This window comes from Pteropus vampyrus, unplaced genomic scaffold, assembly GCF_000151845.1.
Source record: "Pteropus vampyrus isolate Shadow unplaced genomic scaffold, Pvam_2.0 Scaffold196, whole genome shotgun sequence".
Taxonomy (NCBI): domain Eukaryota; kingdom Metazoa; phylum Chordata; class Mammalia; order Chiroptera; family Pteropodidae; genus Pteropus; species Pteropus vampyrus.
Window position 1 is genome coordinate 2,488,432 of NW_011888977.1, and position 17,837 is coordinate 2,506,268.

Genomic DNA, 17,837 nt, shown 5'->3' on the forward strand with positions numbered 1-17,837 from the left:
GCTGGCCCTGCCTCCGGGGCGCGTTCATCTGCCTCAGCCCAGCCTCCTGATCGCCAGCCCCGCGCACTCGACCCGACCACCCTCTTGGCACACGGGGGCGACCTGCAGCACTGCCCGGTCTCGGGGTCCCGGATCTCCGGGAGTGCTTATGTCCTCAGCAAGCCTCCCCGGGTATTCAGAGGGCAGCAGGTGCGACCTCTGCGCCAGTCGCCTTGGATTTGGCCCTGTGAAGACTGAGTGGGCGGTTGTAAATAAATGTCTTGTGGCTCTTGCTGTCAACTCTTTCGGACCCGCTGTCTGCTTGTCTAGACTGTTGAGAAGTTCCCTAAAGTTAGGAGAGCGGCTTGCCTGGGGTCTGGTGCTGTTTTGTTTTGATGAAGAACTTGGGTTACATCCATCAGGGAGCAGTCAAGCAGGCTGGTCCTCGGGGGACCAGTCGCCAAGCACCTTGCTAGAGTTTCTAATTGCACCAGGGCCCACAGTGGGCTCCTGCAGGGTGTTTCAGGAACAGAAACCTGAGGATGTGGCTCTCCTCCCAGCTGACAGCTGCACTCAAATCTTCTTGCAGCTGCCAGCCTTGTTGGGAGAGAGCTGAGATCAGGGTATCTCTGCTCTCTGACTCTCCCACGAGACTGAATACAGCTCTTGAGTAAAATCAGCAAGATGGGGAGAGGGGGCTGGAGGACTTGGCTGCCAGTAGAGCTGCTGAGGAGGTGGGGCTTTCACTCTGAAAAGTTGGGCTGAGGTATACTCTGGCTGTTAGGAGGCCTAGAATATTTGCAAACAAAGATAGCTGATTTGGGAGGCTCTTGATACAAAAGGGGAGCTGGAACTACTGGGTGGGCGAGTGTCTGCTTGTCACCCAGGGAGGTGGCAGGGACAGTGTCAGGATCCAGGAAGCCTTCACTTTCCTTTCCCACCCCCCATCTCCCATGTCAAGCAGCACAAGAAAGCACTGCAGACTGGTTTTGAAGGATACTGCACCTTACTTTTTCATGCTGCTTGTGACATTTTGACAGGGGCAGCCTCTGAACAGGACTTGTTTCTTATAAGAACATACTAGTGGGTGTTTTAAGATGTGTTCTGCATCTTTCAGTCCGTCATTGAGAGAACTGTAAGGCTTATCCTGGTCCTAATATTTAGAAAGACTTTCCTAGGCTTTGGGTGATGCCCGCTTGGCACTAACACTCACCCAGCCATGGGCCGCAGTGTTTCCAGTCTCCAAGTCTGTACAAATATATATTTCTTCTTTATTTTTTTCCAAGTAAGTCTTTTCTTAAAGACTTATTGAAGTGGTTTTCAGAATACAGAACTACATAGAATCGTTGTGAAACAACGTCTATAAATGCCCCTCCTCCCATGCTTTTCGTGGCAGAACCTGACCCATCTCCTCCTACATCTAAGGCTAGTCCTGCATGAACTTCTACAGCTTCTGCCTTAAAAATACTTTCTCCCTGGCTTTCCCTACTGGCTTGTTTTCCTGGTTATTCTGTCTCTGCCTCTTACTTTCCCTAAGTTTCTTGCCTGGTGTTGTGAAGACGTGTGCAGATGAATACAGTTTTAAAGGTTCCGCCTTTCCTTTTAAAACTTTGCTGGTGGTCTGGTTATTTCCTTCCATAGCTATCTGAATGTAAGCAGTTTCCTTCCACAAAATAGATTTTCTGGTGGTGAGAGCAGCCCTATCTGGAGCAGGTACCCCTGCTCCAGCACCCAGACAGAAGGAGTCATAGGGTTTTGAGCAGGACCCCTCTCAGTGGAACTTGTGGAAGAGCTCTCAGGAACTCCCCAGGGACCCCAGCGGAAGCTGGTTTTCTGTCACACTTGAGGGATATCCTGGATAGTGAGCCATAGCCAGAACCAAAAGCTGTACCGCTGTTTCTAACCCTCTGATGGACCATCCCCCAAGGGCCTGTGTTTGGGGCAGGGTTCAGCCCAGGCTACCTCCAGCCTTTATAACTCTTCTTTCATCCCTTTTGTCAGTGCTGTCACATTTGTCACTGTATCTAAGTATCCCCACATGCAGGTTGTTCATGAACAGAGGTCATAGAAAAATTTAAAAGCTCATGTTTAATGGGAACCATAGAAAATGATAATAATAGATGTTTTCTGAGTACTCTCTGCATGCCACAGCTCAGTGAGGCAGATACTGCCATTATTCCTTTTGTACAAGGAAAACGACACACAGAGAGGCCGAGTAAAGTTCCCAAATGTCACAGCAAAGCCAGGATTTGAGCTCAGGTAGTCAGGCCAAGCCAGCCTTGTAGCCACTCTCCCCTACCACCTTCAGTAGTCCCCACCCCCTTCAGCATTGCCCCCTCACCACCACTTGTATTCTTGTAATAGCCACCGCAGACCCTGGGGACTGCTGAGCCTTTACATTCCTTTGCCCGGCTGCACCCAGGCCAATGAGCTGGCTTCTCTAGGCAGGATCCCAGAGGACCCAGGAGTTTCTGTCACTCTGGAGAGCACAAACCTTGGACAGGCGCATGGAGGCTTGGGCCCACAGGCAGCTCACCTGGATTTGTGTGTGGGTGAGCCAAGTCAGACGGGCCAGGACGTGAGTGAGTGAGAGAGTGACCACCCGGAAAAGGCTTTGGAAGTCAGCCTCTGGGCTCAGGACAGCTCCAGGTGCTTGGGGCCTGGCCTGCTTGCCATCCTGGGTCTCTGAAACATTGGCCTACCCTGATGTACGTATGCGTGCGCAAGAAGCCAGGGTGGGAGTGAGATACATTGGTGCTACCGCTACAGCCTGGGGTCCATGCAGTAGCTGTCAAGCTACTCCAGCTGTGCCCATGGGCTTGGGAGGGACGAGCAGACCCCTCAGCTGCCAAGCTGCCCTACACCAGCCCCTCGGGCAGATGCTGGCAGGAACCTCTTGTGAGAGAAGCAGGCACTGTTAGTCTACTGTGGCTCTCAGCACACCACAGTGATGATGCCGGAAATTAGGCCATGAACTTGGCCACCTCGTGGACACCCGGTTCTGCCTCCAGCTCCTCAGGGACCATGACACGAAGACAGGCAGTGCTGCGGGGCTGGTGGGTAAGTCCGGGGGTCAGGCAGGGGGCTGTGTATGCCTTCCCAAGATTTCCAAAGCTTCTCTGCCTCCCATTGGAGGACAGCGGGGCGCCCTCCACCCCAACATCCTGTGCATCTCTTGTCAGAGAGCTGCTCCTCTTGAGGCCTGCACTGGGTCCTGCCTTCTGCTGATGATGTGGTGACGGCTTGTCCCAACGTGTGGCCCTGTGTCCTTCTGCATGTGTTTTTACAGTTTTATCAAGATACAATTTCCTCATTTAAAATGTACCGTTCAGTGGTTCATAGTATATCCACAGCACTGAGCAACCATCACCACAACCAATATTACAACATTCTCATCACCCCAAAAAGTCACACCCTAAATTCCCACCCCCCACAACCACTAACCTGCTTTCTGTGGATTTGCCTGTTCTGGACAGTTCACGTAAATAGAATCACACACTACGTGGTCCTTTGTGACAAGTTTCTTTCACTAAGCATGACGTTTTCAAGGTTCCTCCAAGTGGTCACATCTGTCAGCACACACTGTGTTATGGCTGAGTTATGTAGTCCATCACAGGGATAAGCCGAGATCTGTGTGTCCGTCACCCATCAATGGACATGGGGTTCTTTCCTCTTGGCTCTTGTAACTGGTGCTATGTGAACACTCATGTGTGGATTTCCTGCAGCCTCCCCATTGTGACCACCTAGCCAGCACTTTCCTCCAGAGACTGGGCGAAGTAAGCAGCTTCCCCCGGCGATTAGGCTAAGCAGATCCTGGGACAGGTGAGAGGGACAGCTTTGGAATCCTCACCAGAGCACCAGGGGTGGGTGTGTGGTGTCTTCTTTGCACGTCTGCTGTGATACCTGGCAAGCTCTTGCCAGGTGCAGGACGTAACAAGTGGGCTGACCTTCCTCTTTAAGACAGGGGTTGTCAGAACACTCTCTGATGGCCTCAGGTGTCAGGCCTAGTCAAGCCTTCTCTTGTGTGCCAAGGTTAATTCATTAATTTGAGTGGTGACCAGCCAGGTGGTAGCAGCACTGGAAGCCAGCGTGTAGGAGGAGGGCCTGGGGTTGAGCAGTAGGAGGAACTCTGGATCCCTTTTGGCTGCCTTTTCCTGAGAAGGAGGTGAAAGTCTGATGGCAAAGGGAATTCTGACCCCTTAGCTTAGCTGAGTCCTCTGTACACTCAGGAATATTCTCAATCCCTGTGTCCCATACGGCTTCTGCCCACCATGGCCCAGCCTGCTTCATGCACACAGGTGGGAGTAGAGGAGCACATACCTTGGTTTCTTGCAGATTCATTGCAGTCTGCAGGATTACTACCTTTCTCATGCATCTGAACCCAGCTGCCATGATGGGGCTTAGCATGTGCTCTTCTGGGGCTGTGGAGGCTCCATTTTAGTGTCTCCAGTTCCAGGTTCCATGTCGCAGCTGTGTGGTTCCCCACAGCACTTCCTATGAAGCTGGACCAAGGTGGTCCTGTGATCAAGCGCCTTCTCTCTCTCTCTCCCCTGCTGACCAAGTTTGTCCCCGAATGAATGGCATACTCTTCTGCAACATGGGGGTGGTTATAAATTCCAGCTGAGGGGCACAGGGAAGGAGGGCTCACTGCACATGCAGCGTACACAGGATGTGGCATCTCCTGGGACAAGTGCCTAGAATTCAGGGTTGCAGGGAGCCTCTGGTGCCCAAATACGTGCCCAGGGCTGGGAGCGTCATTGCCGGGCAGTCAGGAGCCCGAGCACAGCCCCTTCTGTCAATGCGCGTCTATCCATTAAGGCCTAGCAGGAACCCTTCCTGCCTGGGGAATGGGCTCTGTCCCAAGACTGGTGTTGCTCACCTGCCAGCTTTCACCCTGATCCGTCCAATGAGTCCTGGGCCCCTGGGGCCCTGCAGTTTCCTCTCCTGCCATTGTCAGTGATTTTACTCCCCAGAGCTTAGTGGGTAGATGGTCTCCAGGGTCCCCTGTGCTGTCTCTGTGTCCTCTGAGCCCCCTGAGGTTTTGTTATCGCTAGGTGGCGGTGAGACTGTAAGGCTGAGCCCCAGCCTCCTACTGTAGCCAGAGCTCTTGCTGGGACCAGGGCCTTGGGGTCAGCACAGGTCCTATAGAGCCACAGCTGTAGGTCTGCCTGGCTCCAAGATATGGCAGAGCATCCCAAGAGCCCACGGCTGGGAGGGAACCCTTTAGCCAGATGGTGCCCGTCTAGCCAGTGGGACTCGGGCTCAGAAGTGACTGTCTCCAAGAAATACACAGTTGGCAGCAGAGAGTTGCTGCCCCATGTGTGCTGGAGCCCATGCCCCCTGCCCCCTGCCCCCTGCAGGTTCTGCGGGGAGTGCCTCCAGCCATGCCTGCAGGTGCCATCCCCTCTGTGCCCGCTGTGCCGCCTGCCCTTTGACCCCAAGAAGGTGGACAAGGCCACCCATGTGGAGAAGCAGCTCTCCTCCTACAAGGCACCCTGCCGGGGCTGCAACAAGAAGGTACCCCACCCTGAGGGGCTTCCTGGGCCGGGAGGGGGCTTTGGTCTGGTACTTGGGGCCCTGGTTCTGTCCTCCAGCAGTGGAACTGGGCTCTTCCCTTTCCTGCTGAGGACCTGAAGGCTCTGCTCAGCCCCTCCCCCACAACGCTGAGCCCTGCTTCCCCTTGGCCCTGCTGTGTCACATGTCGCAATCCCCCACCCCACTGCCTGGCTCAGGCTCTGGGTCACTTGTGTGCATTGCAGCTGATTCAGGGACACTGGGGCTGAGCCAAAACCCACCCCAGATGCGGCCTCGACACTCCAGTGATCCACCCACTGCAGTTGGACATGGGGAAGAGGAGGGCAGCTGGGGGCCACAGGCAGAGTGGAATGCATCAGCAGCCTCTGTCACCCACCCTGGCCTGCCTTTACCATCCTGACCCAGGAGCCAGCCTCCCTAAATCCACTGCTGCCCCAGGACGGAGAGGTCCTGCCTCCCGGCATACTGGACTCAGAACTGTTTTGGAATTTATATTTTAAGACTTTGCCATCTCTCTGGTTAACAAGTTCTACCAACTTATCACAACGGAAAGCAGCCCCTGGTTGCTTTACCCTAAAGGTCGAAGGTCTGAACTGAGGCTGCCCCAAGGACCTCGGGCTGCTGGGGCTTCCTTCAAGCTCAGTGCACCCCTCCCCCAGGCTTCTCCCCTCCTATAGTTTCGTATATGAAGCAGCCCTGGGCAGAGCCAGCATCGGGAAGCCATTTTCCTGTTACCCTGGACACTCAGGGACTGTACCCTGTGCTCATGGAGGCAGTTGTCCCCCACTCACCCTCCCTTGCTGCTTCCTCAGTTCTGTGAACTAGCCTCCTGTTTGTGACATGTTTATCCCCAGCCTCTTGGCATTCATGACATGGCAGGAGGGTGGTGTCCAATCTGGTTGACCAAGATTCCCCACCTGCCCGAGGGAGTTGGCGCTCCCCTCCCCCTTGCCCTTCTCTGAGCTGGGTCTCCCCTGGGCCAGAGCTCATGACTCAGGTGGCCAAGGAGAAGGTTGTGCTGTGTTTGGTTTGGTTCCTTTTGGTAAGGAGTTTTGTCAGACGTTCAACTGTCTAAAAGGATTTTGTCTGTTGGTTCCTGTTGTGAGGTATATTTTCCTTAAATGAATGTGTTTCCTGTTCCCTCAGGGTTTGTACCTGCCCTTCTGTACCTCCCCAGGGAACCCAGCTGGGGCATGCTCCCATCCAGGGGCTGGTGACTGACACCGGCCCCCTGTGCAACCACAGCAGTGCTTCCCTGGGGTCTCAAGTCTATCTCCAAACATCAGCGTTTCTTCTCCAGCAGGGACACTGGGCCCCGGAGAGAGGCCCCCAGAACCCGCTTACGCATGCTGCTGGGCCATGAATGGCAAGAGCAGGACTGGCCCGGCTTGCTGGCGGTCCTCTGATCCTCTGGAGCCTGAGGTTTGCCCCCACTCCCCCACTGCCTGACCCCCGCCCTGCCTCTCCTTCTAGGTGACGCTGGCCAAGATGAGAGTGCATATTTCCTCCTGCATGAAGGTCCAGGAGCAGATGGCCAACTGTCCCAAGTTTGTCCCTGTGGTGCCTACATCCCAGCCCATTCCCAGGTAAGCTGCCCTGCCAGGGGTCCTCAGAATCCCTGTCTGTTGTGGGGGCAGCTTCTGGTCTGCATCACTAGGTGGGGGAAGCACTGCTCTGCCCTGAGAAGCTGGGAGTGGCTCTGCATCCCCTCTATAGAGGTCTCACCACCCTGCAGGAACAGAACCCAAAGAGGTCCCGTGCCAGGCCATGCGTCACCTCCCAGCAGGGGAGGGCGGTCCCCAGAAAGGCTGGGGCTGGACAGATGCTTCCTCAGGGCACATGGCCCATCCTCCCCCTGCTTGCCCTTCCATGTCAGGGAAGGAGAGGGACCAGGACTTTACGAGGCACAAGTAGCTCCAGAGCAGTTGTAGGGGGATGTAGAGGGGGGCAGGGCAGAGGACCTCACCTTGGCCAAGGTCTTCAAGACTCTGGCTGAGTCTCCTTCCTGCTGGCCACCCAGGGTTCATGGAGGGGAGGGCAGAACACACCCTTGGCGGGGGCATGCAGGGCCAGGCTGCAAGAAGGTGGGCAGTACTTGGCCCAGCCACCGCTCACTCCTCCCTCCCCAGCGCTGTCCCCAACAGGTCCACCTTCACCTGCCCTTACTGCGGCGCCCGCAACCTGGACCAGCAGGAGCTGGTGAAGCACTGCGTGGACAACCACCGCAGTGACCCCAACCGCGTGGTGAGCATCCACAGCCAGCCCACCTGGGTGCCCAAGCCCCACTGTCCACCCAAAGTGCCTTCCTGGGACCCCAGGGTGGGGGCCCACTGCCCACTCTGGCAGCTTCACCCCAGCGCCCCCTGTTCCAGGTGTGCCCCATCTGCTCGGCGATGCCCTGGGGTGACCCCAGCTACAAGAGCGCCAACTTCTTGCAGCACCTGCTCCACCGGCACAAGTTCTCCTACGACACCTTCGTGGTACGTCTCTTGTCCCCCTCCCCCACCCGTCCCCTGCCCCAATTTCCCACCCTTAACCAGCCTCAGGCTTGCAGCTCAAAGGGAACTGGACACACAAAGGCCTCCCTGGGTTTCTGTGGGAGCCGCCTGTGGTTTGGGTGCTGATGGCAGTCAGGTCTGCGTGGCCACTACAGAGCTTCAGCATCTGCGCAGAGCAGTCCGTGAGGGCCCCTTGGTTCTGCAGGGTCCCTTACCAGAGAGCTCTCTACACATGGGGGAGCATCTCTGGGAGAGGCAGCCACAGGTATGGTGGCTGTTACAGAGGCACCGGCTCCCTGCCAGGACAGAGTTCCATGGTGGGTGATGGGCTGCCCTTGGGTGCTTGTTGGAGAAAAACCAGAGGGACTTCACCACCTTAAACCTCTCCTCTCCCTCTCCCACCTGTGTGGGTCGGAATTGCGCCTGCCCCAGGCCGACAGACCCTCTTCAGGCTCTTCCTCCTGCTCGGCCCCTCCTCGCCCAGCCTTGTCTTCCTGTCCCCGCCAGCCTCCAGGCACCTGGGCGGGTGGCGGGGGGTGTCAGGTAGTGGGGGATAATCACTTGTGTTCCTATCTGACCCTCGGGTCCCCGTGGCTAGAGGTTTGGAGCTCTCTGACTTTCCCACTCATCTCCGAACCCGTGTTCTCAGAGGTGAAAGGCTCTGAGTTCCACCCCTCCCACAGGCCTGCTGGGCAGGGTTCTGCTGGGCGGGGTGTCTGCTGGGCGGCTGCAGAGGCCCCATGCTGCCCTCAGGGAAGCAGAGAAATTGGGAGAAGCCAGACAGCGGTCCCACATGCGGGCAGCCTTTAACCTCCCACAGAGCTGTTGCCACAAACACGGATGACCCCATTACTGTGCAGGGCCTCGGTCAGGGCCTCGGTCTAGGAGACTAGAAGTGGTAGCACTGTTCTGTTTGGGGTGAGCCGACAGAGGAGGCGGCCCTGAGAGTCCACTGGCACAGCTGGGCTTGTCTGGTCCCTCTTGTCCCCCAGCCCATGTCCACTTCCTGTCTTCCAGGACTATAGCATCGATGAGGAAGCCGCCTTCCAGGCCGCCCTGGCCCTATCTCTCTCTGAGAACTGAAGGCACAGCCCAGCCACCAGGACCAAGCCTTTCCGCCTCGAGGGACAGGACTGTGCTGGCTCTCTGTGGTCCAGCGCCTGCATTGGAATGCGCCTTTTGGGCCAGGTGAGGCCTCCATCATTGCAGGAGGCGAGGCAGTCCCCAAGATTGCCAGGGCCCAGGAGACTGCTGTCCCCTCACCATCAGAGGACAGCTGCCTGTGCTCCTGGCCAAGCATGGCTGGTTTCTTCGGTGCTTCGGGCCGAGCAGGTGGCCCTCGCAGGGCTGGCCTGTTGAGACTGAGAGCAGTCGGCAGTCTGTCTCTCTTAAAGCCATGATGTCCTCCCCGTATGGAGGGGGAGCCCCAGCGATACACCCGACCGGCCACCAGCGTCGGCAACACTTCCCCCCGCACACCTGGTACTGGCTTTGTGATACCTAGAAATTCTGGCATTTTTCTATATTATCCAGTGTGATAACCTTTTCACATTTTATAGAGCAAAGACAAAGCAGTTACTCTTCATATTGCAATACCTGTGTTTGACTAGGAACAATAGTATTTTTATGGAACATTTACAAAATTATATTTTTTAAAAAAACGATCAAAAATAAACAGTTGTGGGATCAAGCTGGGGAGGGAAGGAGAGATGGGGCAAATGTAGGAGCCAAGGTGAACTGTGGGCTTTCGGTTGTGAGCACGGGATGAAGGTGGCCATGCCCCAGGCCATCCTCAGTGTTTTCCAGGGTTCCTGTGGTTGGTTGTCGTTTCCCTTGGATAATGACCAGGAAGAAATCCCAACACCCTGGCCACTTGCAGTGACTGCCGGGCTGTTCTGAGGCCTCTTCCTGCTTGGGGTCTTGGCCTCAGCTCTGCTGTTACCTTTCCAAGGCAGGGCCACCCCCAGCGGTGGCAGAGTTGGGGGCAGGGGCTGGGAGGGAGGTGGGGCCTTTGCAATGTTGGGCTTGGCTAGAAAACACTTGTCAGTACTCTCGTTTGGTTCATGGCATAAATTATTGCTGTCTTTCAAAAAAATTTAAATAAAATGTTTCAAAGCCTCTATAGCAGCCTGGACCAGTGGGTTTCATTCTGTAAATATGAAAAGCGGATGGCTGGTGTCGAGTCACTGCAACTTTCCTTTGCATGAGGCCTGCAGATGTGCATCTGTCCCCAGGCAGCTCCAGCTCAGAGTGAAGATGATCACCCACGAAGAGGACACAGCAGCCAGGAGGAGTGCCATGGGGCAGCTGTCCTGCCCAGGCCCTCTCCCCTTTTGGTCTCTGCCACCAGCAGTCACCAGGAGGACCAGATCCTTCTGTTCCTCCCATGAGCACAGTGCCTCCACAGTACACGGGAGGCTCCTCAACCTGTGCCCCTTACTCCTGGCCTGTGTCTGCCTCTCCCAGAGCAAGTTCTTGACCTGCATCTGGTCCCCCGTGATAAACTCAGGCACAAGTTTTCTGGGTGTTGGTGGCTTTCACCTCCTTCCTGGTCCTGAGATGGAGTCTGCTGAGGCCGGTAGGCTGGGTACCTCTTCGGCCTCCCTGGCTGGGGCTGGTCTGAATGGGGTCTGTTTTGGTGCCCAGAGGTGGCCATGGTGGCCTTTGGAGTGGTCTTCGGGATACCCTTGGGGTAAAGCCCCACAGTTCTGCAGTCCCCATGTGGTGGCCATTCTCCAGGTTGCTGGTTCTTGGCATTCCGCAGCCTTCCCCACAGCCTTCCTTGTGCCCCTGTATGTGCTCTCAGCCCCTGAGCCTCACACAGCCACTGGAAGGTCATGAAGAGCCATTTAGACATTGGTGCCCGGCCACCATCACTGTCACAGTCCCTACTGCTCCCCAAGTCACTATGAGCTTTTCGAGCTGGCAAGAATTACCTGCTGGCCAGTGTCCTGACGGCTGGTCATCAGGGCTGAGTCCTGCACCTGTCTCGCTCTCCCCTGTCACCAGGCTCCTTTACCAGGTGGGGCTGTGTTCTAGACCATTCCTCTATGAAGGAGGTCGGTCTCCTGAGCTTAAAGCTGTGGCAGGGCCAGGCAAGCAGAAGTCTCCACAAGCAATCACTCAAGGGGAGAATGTGACTTGGGCTGAAGTTACCCCTTTAGAAGCAGTTGGCCTCGGACACCTTTGTTAGGAGCCACTGACCCCCCTCTCCTCTGACTGTCTGACCCCACAAACTGTGGGTGCTGGGCTCCAGGGAGCAGCAGAGGCACATGACAGCCTGTCCTTTTCATCGCCTTCCAGAAGGAGGCCTGTGATGCAGCACACCGCAGGAGAGCTGTCTGAGTGTAGACGCAGCTTCCTCCAGGGCTGACAGGAAAGAAAGGGTGATACAGCAGCTGAGGTCCCCTCCTAGAGGAGGCTGAAAAGCTGGGACCCTGGGATCTTGGCCCCAATGAGGCCCTCTTGCTCCACCCTGCTGACTGGCCCACCAGGCACACAGCCCCAAGCACAGACTCAAGGCCACACTCACTGAGGGGACCTGGAGCCAGCTAAAGCAGTACTGGGACCAGCTGGGCTCTGGTTGCTGGTGTGGATGCTTCCCCTCCCTCCTGCTGCCCCATCTCCTCTCCACCCTGCACCTTCTTCCCCTCATGGGCCTCTCCTGCACCCATGTCCAAAGTACTGACCTCCTCCAGGAGAGGCCGAGTCTCCCCTTGGCCAAGACCCTTGTCTCTTCTTCCCCTAGAACAGCCTGCACATCCTGTCTGGACATGCAGTGGCTGTGGTTTGGGGCTGTCCACAGCGGCCCATGTCTTGTCCCCAATTAGGCCTCAAGCTCTAGAACAGGGCTGGTATTGGTGTGTGTGTTCACCCCCTGGCCATTAGCCAGGGCTGTCCACACCTAGACAGCCTGCCACCCACCCACCTTCTGGGGGATAGTACGGTGCTGCTCCCACAGGCCCAGGCCGCTTAGTCGTCATGGCCCACAGTGCCCAGGAGTCCTGGAGGCGGCTTTACGGCGTCTCGGCAGGTCCTGACCTCACCATGCCCTTGATTGCCATCTGCCTGTCTGGTAGATAATGGCTGGGTGATGGGGCAAGATTGGGCCAGAGAGCCACACGGGACACATGGAGGCACAATGGGCACACAGGGTCCCTGGGGCCTATGGGACATATGGGGAACATGAAATACATGGCACTCAATGGACATATAGGGCACACAGGACACATGAGCCATACTACTGCTCCAGAATGGTGTCCAGGACAGTCTTCCCAGGGGAGGGCATCAGCATGAACCCCATATGGTGGGAGCGCATGCAACCTGGATCAGCAGACCCACAGTGGGAGGGACAGGGGATACCTCAGGCTGAAGCCACTGCACCAGCAGCCTCCTCTTACTTTGGATGAAATCCGAGGTGGAGCCAAATGTCTGAAATCCATGTAGTGGTGCTTCCCAATGAGAATGGAGGGCCTGGACCACAGCTGAGACGCAAACCACAGACCCAAGCCAGCCCCTCGTGTTCCTCCCCAGGTCCCACCACAAATCTGCAGGGCAGCCAGAGGCAGAGCCGCCACAAGTCTGCATCATAGGCCTCCCAGTGCCCTGAGTATGAGCTGACCCAGGGACTCACCACTTTAAGCTGGGAGTTCCTAAAGTCAGGGTCCCTTCTACCTTGACAAACGCAGGGACCAATAATCCTCAGCAGCTTTTCTCTGCAGCATAAAGTCAGGCAGACTTTATATCCTGGGCCCACTCATCTATGCCCTGGGGTGTGCCTGACTGGAGGTGACATGCCCTTTCATGTCAGGTACCCTCTACTGCCTAGAAAGTGCCTACAGGTTCCCAGGTACCTGCGACCTTGTGGTCTGGGGCTAAGGGGAGAGGCGACCAGCCCGCCTAAAGGCAGGACACCACAGCACGGAGCCCCCTGGCTCAGGCCGGTCTCCCTTCACTAGCCTAAGACTCTGGAGAACTAGCTGCCAGCTCTGGGCACTCATGGGCAGCAGTGTGGACACACAGGGTGGGGCTGACAATGGTCATACAGGCTCACTGCAGAGTGGCCTTCTGGCAGGCTTGGCTCAGCCTGGGTTTGCAGGACTCCAGGCGAGTCTTTTCAGGAAATACAAGTGTGCACAGGTGCCTGGCACCAGAAAATAAACAAACGGGTCTACCTGCTCTACCTCATCATCAGGGGGCCCAGCACACCTGCCACACAGAGCCATACCCTCCCCCAATCCCTTGGACATGCAGAGTGGTACCTTGGGGTTCATCTAACACAGGGCCATCTTGATTTAGGTTCACAAGCCCTGGGGAAAATAGACTGAAGTCACTATTATCGTTTCGGAGATGAAGTAAGAGATTCCAAAAATGTGCCATTAGAGGCGAAGGGCCTGACTTGGCCCCAGCATGGGCTCTTCCTACAGACACACTTTAACAAGCCCCAAGACATCAGTGGAGAACAAATGCCTCCGCCCCCAGGGTCTGGTGAGAGGGAGGGTGTGTCTTCATGACCCAGCTGCAGCCAGTCTGTCTGCCCAGGCATGGGGGGTGGGCCAACCCCATCAGAGATGACTCTGAAAAGGCTGTCTGCACCTGTCCTCCCATCCTCCCATGGTGCTGATGCCCCACACTGTGGCTCTTCTTTCTAGCACTGAGATAACAGGACTCCCCACCTCTGTCCCTCCCTAAGCATGCTCGTGGGGAAAGAGGCTTAAACTCACTCACTACGAGGCATCCAGTACTGATGGGATCCAAGGCGCCTTCACACAATCAGCTTCAGGAATGCACACTCTCAGACAGTTGAAGCCAGGCTGGCCTCCCACCTGGAGCCTGGGCCTCAGCCCAGGAAAGACAGGCAACGAGATGGAAACAAGGCTGGCTAAAATAGGCCGTTTTCCTCTGAGTGCTGCTCCCATAGCCACAAGTATGGCCAGTGGCTGGGCCCCTCTTGGTATGAGCTTCTGTCCAAGTGATGAGCAGAAGAGGCAGGAACTGGCAGACTTTTGTTGAATTGCACGTCGCTCGAGAATCGAGCTATCAAACCCTGGAAACATTTGGGAGAGAAAGGGGCAGGCGGGTACAAGAATGGGCCACTGAGAAGTGCAAGCAGCACCAATGTGGTATTTTTTTCTAGAAACTATGAGCACATCTGGTGCATAGGTTTCTGGGGCTGTGGTTAGTTCTCCTTGATTATCTGGGCTCTCACTGCAAATCAGGGCAAGCCAGGCCACTGTGTGCATGAGTGTCCTGGGGCAGCTAAAACAAAGTGCCACAGCTGCATGGGTTCCACAACAGCAAAGCTCAGAAGTCCAAGATCCAAGTGCTGACAGGACTAGTTGCTTCCAAGGGCGGTGAGGGACCATCCATTCCCTTCCTGCTCTCCAGTTCTGCCAGGCTCTGGCAGCCACCATCATCTCTGTCTCAGATATGCATCATGCTGACCCGTCGGCTTCAACACGGCCTTCTCCCTGTGTCTTCATGTCATCTGCTCTCTGTGTGTACCTGTGTCCAAATATCCCCTTTCATTAGAATACCAGTTATTGGATTGGGGCCACCCTAATGACTTTATCTTGACTACACCTGCAAAGACTCTATTTCCAAATAAGGCCACAACCACAGGTGCCAGGGTTAGGACTTCAGCATCTTTCCAGGACACATGCTTCAACTCCCAACACTGTCCATCAGTTCATTGTCAGCATATGCCAAGTAGAGAAGAACTAGGTGTGAGCTCCAGCTTGGTGCCACCTGAAAAGGTGGACTCCCTGACCGCAAGGAGGCTGCTGGAGCCACCACCTGTCACCAGTGTTGCTGAGGGCCCCTTGAGAAGCTGACACTACCCTGATCCAGCCCAGGAACAGAGCCCAGAGGTGTCTTGCTGAACATGGTAACCAGCATGCTAGGCCAGCAGAGACGCCTTTGGACCTCTCGGCCCCATTGCTGGCTTCTTTGGGGTGTGCCTTGAAGGGACTCCAGACCCTGCAGTCAGAGATTCCTAGAGAACCTGCCCTAAGCCTGGCTGCCTGTCATGAGGGCCTCAGGGCTCAGGAGGCACATCTTGGAGTCCTGGGCATGTTCTGGCTGGCAAGGCTTAGCTCCTTGGTTGGAAGCTGCTGCAGAAGTGAGAGCCAGCTGAGATGCCTCTCCTGCAAGCCTCAAGGACAGGCTGTGCTTTGCTGCTCTCTGTGCCCTGGTGGCTGGGTGAGTGAGAGGCACAGCATACTGACCAAGTGAACGTGAGGCTGCATGTGCCAAGGTTCAGATGCTCCAGTGAGGGCAGATCCATAAGATGGGGATGTCCGGTCCATCACTGTCAGAGAGAATCACCCAGCATGTGGTTCTTTGAGTCTCTCCAACAACCTGCTGGAGACGAGGGGCCAGTTCCACCGTGCAGAGAAGAGTGCAGAGGGGATGCAGAGGGATGAGGAGCTGCGAACCAAGCTCTGGACCCAAAAGACCCCTTCCCTCAAGGCCGAGGCTCACCCACTGATGCCCGAGCTCTGTGACACGGGAACAGTTCCTGCAACTTCACACACGCACAGATGCATGTGCACACACACGCATGTATGTGTACTGTATGTAAGCATGTATAGGACACAGACCTGCACACATGCATATACACGTGCACACACACTGACACACATGTGCACATGGCACATCCCTGCCTTGTCCCCATTCAGTTCTCACTTCTCCTGTCCCAGCCCCTAAGACCCTCCTCAGCACCCAACATCACTCTCTCTGGCATTCCCTAAGGTGTCTAGGCCTCTATTTCCTGTCTTATAAGCTGTGTGTAGAAGGATGATATCCCCTCTCATTACCCCCAATCACACAGGATGTGTCCACTGAACCCCATTTTAAGAACCAGCATCACCTTCAACAATCGAGCCCCAAAATAGAATGAAGTTCTCCTTCACTGGGGGTGACCAAGCCCATGCTGGTCACCAATCTGACCAGATGTTGGGAGCTGGAGCATTGGATCCAAGTTTCCGCAAGTCTATAAACTTGGACAGCTGCGGGGTGCTCCAAGTCAGGATTTCCCAACCACATCCACCCTTCCTCAATAAACACTCCACACACTGACACAGGGGGCCACTGTTGCCATGGATGATGCCCCAATGTGAGGGCCATCTGCCCAGGGCCTGGGACAGCCAAGCCCCACCTGCGAGGCTTAGCTCTGAGCACTGTTCCAAAAGTCCCAGTGCCTGGCTCTCCCCCAGGCCCTGGTACCTTCACACACATATCTGCAGTCGAGAGCACAGATAGGGGCTCACCCCTCCAACCCCCAGGGACATGTGTGCCCAGGGCTGTGCTGTTTGGGGACTTTCGATCTAGTCCAACAAACATTGCTGAACCCCTGCTGTGGACCTGAACACATGCAGGCACTGTGCAGGAATGAGGGCTGGCTCTTACCTGGCCCAGAGAGTGGGGGTTTCACAATGGCTCATGGAACCCAATCGGTAAAAAATGAGCATCAGTGGGACACAGATGTATATGTACACACACTACTTATAGGACCAAGCACTATCATCACAGTCACTATAAAGTAGCCTACAAAAAGAGTATACAACATACACATAAAATGAAAAAACATCAACATAAATGGAATTGTAACATCCGACCTGCTGTTTCTGGGGCTACTCTGCTCCCTGACTTGGAACCCGCCTGTTGGCCTGGTGGGTCACTAATAAAGGCAGATGGGCTGAGTGGCAGCCTGGCTCTTGAAAACTGTCATTCCCCTGGTCCTAGGTGCTCAGGGAAGACTGCTATGGTTTCTGCGGGGAAAGTGGACCTCAGTTCCCTGCAAGTCCTGCTCTAGCTGAGAGAGGGAGCTGTTGGGAAGTGGGTTTCTCACCGCGGAGTAGGGTGTGAGGCTTCACCGCCAGGCACAGCAGTGATATTGAGAAGGACGCAGAGCAGATGGGGACAGCCACACCCCATTCCCTGGGCCACTCAGTTGGGAACAGACAGATGCTGAGGTTTTCCTTTGTGGGTCCTACTTGGGTCCAGCCCAGACACAACTCTGTGAGTCACAGCCAAAAGTGAGCCTGCGCCACCACAGGAGGGCAGTTCTGAGACACTGGGACTGTAAATTTCTCTTCAGGTCATTTGTTACGGCAGCCCTAGGGAAGGGATAAACTGCCCGTACCCAATGGCACTCTAAGGACCCTTGCATCCCTGGGGGCTTTCCAGGATGAAATCAACAGATTCTCCAAAGGAGTGTTCCAGCTTCCCTAAATAAATTATCTCTCTGGGGATTAAGAGGGTCATCTTGGCCTGGGGTCACACAATGGGTGGCTGGGTAAGGAAAGACAGGGTGGATAGAGGGTTGGCGCAGGTATCTGCAAGTGTTATCTGGGGAGGGAGAGAGAAAGAAGTGAGGGTATAAATAGAAACTTTTCGAGGCCCAGGAACAGGTGAATAAGCAGAAGGCAGCCACATGTCCTCTGAAAGCCACACACGTGGCAGTGTGGTGCCAGGCCATGGCTCAATGGGAGACACTCTCCCCTTCTCACCAAGCAACAGGCAAGGTACACATGCCTTGGGTAAGGCTGGGACTGTGGGCCCAGGTCCCAATTCCACCACTTCCCAGCTTCTTGGTGCCTCAGTTTTCTCATCTGCAAAACTGTGCGAACATAAGACATGTGTGACACGGCCCTCCCTCCAGTGTTTCTGCACGGGCTTCTACAGACTCACCACTAACCCCACCATGTCCCCCAAGCCCTCGAATGGCAAAGAGCACTCAGTTGCGTGTAGCATCTGGGACTCAAAAGACTCTACTTGGAAGGCAGGCCTGCTGCACAGCCATGGAAATGGCCTGTGGCTATC

The 17,837-nt window shown here is 55.6% G+C and overlaps 1 protein-coding gene across 2 annotated transcripts; it reads left to right on the forward strand.

The window, feature by feature from the left end:
* Positions 1 to 15: 15 nt before the first annotated feature.
* RNF166 (ring finger protein 166) lies at positions 16 to 10,134 on the forward strand. 2 transcript variants are annotated; one of them, XM_023537705.1, is made up of 6 exons: positions 16 to 189; positions 5,340 to 5,496; positions 6,988 to 7,100; positions 7,659 to 7,758; positions 7,887 to 7,994; positions 9,030 to 10,134. In XM_023537705.1, the coding sequence occupies exons 1-6, from the start codon at positions 149 to 151 to the stop codon at positions 9,093 to 9,095; spliced, it is 585 nt and encodes a 194-aa protein (XP_023393473.1). In that variant the 5' UTR covers positions 16 to 148; the 3' UTR covers positions 9,096 to 10,134. The 2 variants fall into 2 exon arrangements, with proteins under 2 accessions (XP_023393473.1, XP_011370190.1); XM_011371888.2 differs by having other exon boundaries at positions 19 to 189; positions 7,644 to 7,758.
* Positions 10,135 to 17,837: the final 7,703 nt, after the last annotated feature.